The sequence below is a fragment of the Thalia democratica genome, chromosome 4, assembly GCF_965202585.1.
Source record: "Thalia democratica chromosome 4, ktThaDemo2.hap1.1, whole genome shotgun sequence".
Lineage (NCBI taxonomy): Eukaryota > Metazoa > Chordata > Thaliacea > Salpida > Salpidae > Thalia > Thalia democratica.
The window spans coordinates 20,444,776-20,450,775 of record NC_139168.1 but is presented as its reverse complement, the minus strand read 5'-3'; the positions used below and the strand labels follow the sequence as shown (position 1 = coordinate 20,450,775).

Below are 6,000 nucleotides of genomic sequence, written 5' to 3'. Positions count from 1 at the left end.
AAATATAAATTTCGTGCATATTTTAATGTTGACAGCTGTAGATGGTTCAAGTACCAAGTGAACATTGTGTGAAAATTATTTGAATTTTTTCATAGTAACAAAACGTTATTAAATTTAGCTGTGCTTTAGTACCACGGTTATAAATTCTTAAGACATAAAAGTTTCTGAAAATGTCTAAACTAAAAGAAGCTGATAATAGTTTGTTTTCAGTTAAGTCATGTTAAGTTTGAAATAGATCGCTTATTGAAAATATTGTAAGACAAAATTGGTAGATATTTATATCAGTAAGATATGTTTTTTTCGTTTATCATAATCATCAATAAATAAATAAAAAAAACAGTTACTTTATGTTTTTTAAATTTGTTTAGTGAACAACAAACTTTTTAAAGTAAACGCTATATATGAGGCCGTTAAGATTGTCAAAAATTTAAAAACGTACTTATACTTTTAGTTAATGTAAAATTAAACTTTATAAAAAGTTTATTAATAGTGTTGAAAAGTTATTCTCAAGATAATTTTAGTCATAGTTGGATTTTTATAAAGCTTTATTCGAGACTAGTTTTTTTACTAACAAAACCTACTTATTTATTTTAAATTAAAAAATTTAAATAAAGCTAATTTCTACCTTATTTATAATTTTTGATAATTATTAGTTTCTTGTTGTTTAGTAAGTGTTTTGATTAGCTTTACAGTTTTTTTTAAGAAACAAGTTTGGCATTTTTTGGATACAAAATAAAATTTACTGTCATTTATCAACCTGAATTTATTAGCATAGCAGTATAAAAAAATAGTAGTCCGATATTAATCAAAAAATGAAATAAAATTAAGTTAGTTAAATTTTAATGATTAGCAATAGTTTTTTTTTTGCTATGGGATCCTCAAAAACCTTAAAATATTTATGATAATTTTTATATTTAGATGTAAACAAAAAACGTATTTTTTTAATTTAAAAATCAAGTTTTAAAATAATTTAGAATATTTATTTTCCCTAACTGCTGAATTTAATTCTTGCAATATAATATTTAATATCATATTTCTAATTATATGGGTATTCTTAGAAACGAACTAACTTTGAAGCTTGATACGAAGATCTTTATCAAAATATGTTATAAGTTTTACCCTGATTGGGATTACACGTGTTTCGCTATTTAAGCTTGTAAGTGCCATAAAAGTGCAAAGTTACTCGAGCATGACAAGCAAAATGCGTGTACACTAATTGAAAAGTTAAATAGTTGCTATTGAGCAATTGAAAAGTTCAATCTCAACTAGTGATTAATAAGGAAAAAAGTATGGTCAAAGTTAGTCACCTGCTAATAGTTGGTGCTATCCTTTTGGTTAGTTTTAAACAATGTTGTTTATTATGAAAAATGTAATTTTACATTAATTAGTTTAGCTTTGTAAACATTGAATAATATATTATTTACAAAAAACAACTTACAATCAACTTTTATACAAACAGTAAAGTTTATCAACACACTTTTGTTTTATGACTATAATTAACTTAAAAAAATATAAAATAAAATAGCTACTTGCTGTTATTAAAAATATTACAAATATGTGTGGCTTGATGGTATATGGGTTGTTATGACGGTTTTGAAAATTCTCTGAGTTTAGTAGTGTACGATTAAAGCCTAGTGGTCAACACACACACAAAAAAAAATACTGTCATACAACTAAGATATAAAATACTGGTAATTATCTAGGGTGATGTTGCACCAATATAAAGCTGAAATTATATTTAATTTTTTGTCTTTTTAACCATGATTTTAGGCTAAAAATTAATGTTTTAAGCCTAATGTGTTTAATCTAAAAAGATACAATGTTTTAATTGTCCTGGACAAGACATTGAAGGGTATCCATGGTGTGCAACTCAATAACTGGAAGGTTCTTTGTGCACCAGGTCCTAGGACCAAACTTTGTGAGCCCTTTTTTTGTTGTCCAATAAACTATAAACAATTTATACAAATACATAGTAAAAATTAAATTTATTTATTATAAAAAAAAAGTTTAATCATTTTTATTTTACTATTTCAATATCAGTATAAATTATTGTATTGATATAGTTGCCTTATATTGTTAAATAAAAGCACTTAAAGTTTTTTTAGTTTCTGATAAAATACTTTGTTTTTGTTTATGTATTTATATAGTTATTTGTCTTAACTAAAAAATATTGTTCAATTTATAGTTAAAAGTTAATGTTTTTATATAATGAAAATTTTTAGCCTAAAATTATGGTTAAAAAAGATATCAATATAATATAATTTCAGCTTAATATTGGTGCAACATCATCCTAAGTAATTATCAAACCCCTTACAAATTTAAAATAGTTAAAAAGTAAAACATAAAGAAAAAAATATATAATTGTTATTCCTATTCAAACATTTTACAAGTTAGAATCCACAACTTTTTTGTAAATAACTTTGACTTTAGCATACTAAAAATTTTTACATAATATCAAAAAGCTTGAAGCATCTTTAAAATATTTGAAATGGTATTTATAAACTGATACAATAAACAAGTATTATACAGATTATAAAAGAGATATAAATGCTTTAACAACCAAATTAAACTTTCAGGTTCAGTTATTGACAATAGAATGTGCAAAGAAGAATGATGGAATGAAGCTCATTCAGAAGATTGAAGATGTGAAGGCATTCAAGAAACTGCTGAGGACTAAAACTAACATTCTCACTCTGTTCGCCAAGAACGGTTGGTTGAGTTTTGTGAAAGAATAGTTTTATTAGTTGTATGATTTAATAAACTACAAAAATATAAAAAAATATGTTTTATTGTTATACTTAAAGATTTACTTTTTTTGCTATATTTATCTTACAACTATTAATTTATTTTGTTGCAAAAAAATTTCACTCTGTTTGCTAAAAATGGTCATTTTTTTTTAAATAAAAGATGTTTCAAATAAATGCGAGTTGAGTTTTGTATCTTATAAAAATTTTTCATCGTTTTGATTTTCATCATTTGTTTTCAAGATAGAAAATTAAATTTTAGTAGGTAAATAAAATTAGTATAAAAAACTAAAAATAAAACATAGAGTAAGTGTTACTTATTTTAATATTAATTTTTTAGTGTGTTTTTGTGCAAACTATTAATATTCATATTTTTTTGACATCATTTTATTGTTCTTTAAAAAATCTTTTTGTCTTAATTATGAATATCTAAAATCTATTAGTTCTATGATTAAAAATTATGTAAATTTTAACTGTCTATTAGTTTTATAAAAGTATTTGATACTTCAAAATTATAAAAACATTTTATAAAAAAAATATTAATGAAACACTAAACAGAGTTGCCATAGGTCAGGCTAAATAATGCTACGTCATATTTTTTGTGGTCAAAATTATCAAAAGTTAGTCTTTTTAGGTTAAATTGGCAAAAAGTCACTTTTTTAGGTCAAAATGGTAAAATTTTAGAATTTGTCAGTTATTTTTCAGTCCTTAATTTTCAAAGCTTTAAAATGGTAAAAAATTAACAAAAAATTTTTTTATGATAGACTAAAACTGCAAAATTTTTCAAAAGTTTAATTACAAAATCATTAAATTTCAAAGCCTTCAAATGGTAAAATTAAATAAAAATATCCTCTACAAAGTCAGATTAAAATTTAAAAAATATTCTAGAAACATGTTGAACTATTACCCTATTTGAACAAGTAACTGTCTTATACAATCTTTTTAGTATTGATGATCTGTGGCATAGTGAAACTTTGATATTTACAAAAAAGTCAAATTTAGAAAATTTTAATTGCTTTTCATAAACAATTTTTTCATAACTTTTTGCAAATATTTTATAATTTTATTTTGACAATGCTCATATATGCACTATGCACTAAAAATAAATGATTATCAAACAATCAAAAACACAGAGAAAGGAGCATCAAGCAAGTTGAAAGTGATGGCAGAAACAGCGGTGAAGGCAAAAGGAATTGGAACACTTGCCTGGATCAACTGTGATAAAAAGGATGGGAAGAAAGTTTGTTGATTTGTTTTTCTATTTTTAATTGAAATATATTTAATTTTTTCATTTAAATTCTTTCAAAATTATTTTTTAAATTTTTTCAATAAAACCTTAGTCAATATTTAAATACTGAGTTTTTAAAATTTTAAGCCGGATTTCTTCTAATTTATATGTAAAAATTGTTTTAAAGATAAAGTTAAAACATTTTAAACTCAAGCTGAAAAAGTGTGTTATTTTGTTTATATTTTGGCTGAAAATTTTGGCAGCCAGTTTATTGAGCTGTTTTACATTTTTTACCAAAATTTTTAAACTTAACTTATTTTAAATACTTAAAACAATGACTTATTTCTTGAAGGTTTTTAGTAGGTTTTTGTAATTTAGAAACTTTTTAGCAAAAAAACCTATGGCAGACATGATAATTAGTTTTGTAATTATTCATGATTTTGTACAGTTGCTATACAAATCAGCCTTACACTGTTTTAATAATTTTTCAGTATAAAGTTTCAGGAAATTAGTTTTTAAGTAGTAATAAAGTTCGAGTCAAAATTTAACTTAATCAATTTTATTTGAAGTTTTTGTAGTCCAAAACTTTTTTAGTAGTTTTATATTAATTGGAAAAATAAAGTCTGTAAAACGTAACCTTTAGTTTACAATTTAACTTTCATGTTACAGTGTTTTTTTATTTATCTTTACTAACTGTCATTAAAAAATTATATAAAACTGTGTTTACATATACATTTTAAAATATTAATAAAGAATTATAAATTTATCATTTCTTGCATGTTTTATATTTTTTTACTGTCTTATTGTAAGTTGTCTGAAACAACTACAATATAAAGTTTGTTTATTCTATAAATAGTTATTGCAAATACGCATGCAACTTTTCATCATTTACTTTTTATTTGCAGATTTGTAAGAAGTACAAGCAAGGTTCTAATGAACTGGTTCATTTCAAAGACGGAGAACTGAGTTCAACTTATGACAGAAAACTATCAGTATTGGTTAGTTGAGTGACAATCAAACTATAAATCAATATATAATTTAGATTCATTGTCTTATTTGTTTTTACGAATAAAAATTAAAATAAAGAGTGTAAACTTTTTAAGACTGTAACTTAATATGTACTCATATTTATTATAAATGTCTATTTAAATAGATTTCTTTTTACAACCTGTATTACTAAATACTTTATAACTAATTATATTACAACCTTAATTATTTATTAATAAATACTTTATTACTTTACTTCTAAGTTATTTACAAACTACATATAAATATAAAATTTTCTTAATTATCTTTTATTTATTCAGTTTATAGTTTACATTTATAATCAATCATAATAAAGTATGAAAATATTATTTTTCGTGTTTAAGTTTACATGATTCTACTTTGCTAGCTATAAAGTTTTAACTAATTAGTTTAAATATTAACTTATAACTTCAATTATTTGTAAAATTAACTTTATAACAATGTTTCATTCAAAAAAAAGAGATCATTAGTTAATAAAAAAATGTTATTTAACTGGTATTTTAAATAAAAACATAAACATTTTTTTTTGTTAACTGGTTATATCTTTTTTCAAATGAAACATTGTTTTGAAAACTATTTTTGAAAATAGTTGAAGTCCACAATTAATATTACATACACTTGTTTTCAATGTTTGTTTACTGTGGTTATTAAATATGTATAATTATTTCCACAGTCCATGTACCACTTTTTGAAAGACCCGAAATCCGACGGTCCGTGGTCGGAGGAAGACAGCGCGTCCGATGTCATCCACCTCAACACTGAGAAGCAACTCAACAGTCTGCTGAAGAAGAATAAACCGACTATTATCATGTTCTACGCTCCATGTGAGTTATTATCGATAAACAAAAAGTGTAATTAATGACGTTTTTGTTAAATATGTAGTAGATTAAAGTCACTAAATTGTCATTGAATAACCTGATTTCAGAGTTCCATGTGAGTTTTTATTTTTATGAGTTGATACAATTGTGAGCCAGTAAATAGTCACCAAATAGTTTGATGTTA

General features: G+C 23.4%; 1 protein-coding gene across 1 annotated transcript in view; it reads left to right on the top strand.

Annotated features, from left to right (window-relative positions):
- The first annotated feature begins 1,224 nt into the window (after positions 1-1,224).
- Positions 1,225-6,000, top strand: part of LOC145832923 (uncharacterized) — a 30,801-nt gene continuing 26,025 nt past the window's right edge. The window contains exons 1-5 of the mRNA XM_082940124.1: positions 1,225-1,334; positions 2,577-2,709; positions 3,878-3,984; positions 4,878-4,970; positions 5,672-5,822. Of these exons, the coding sequence (XP_082796250.1) occupies positions 1,290-1,334; positions 2,577-2,709; positions 3,878-3,984; positions 4,878-4,970; positions 5,672-5,822 (529 nt within the window). The 5' untranslated portion in view covers positions 1,225-1,289. The remainder of the gene's footprint in view (positions 1,335-2,576; positions 2,710-3,877; positions 3,985-4,877; positions 4,971-5,671; positions 5,823-6,000) is intronic.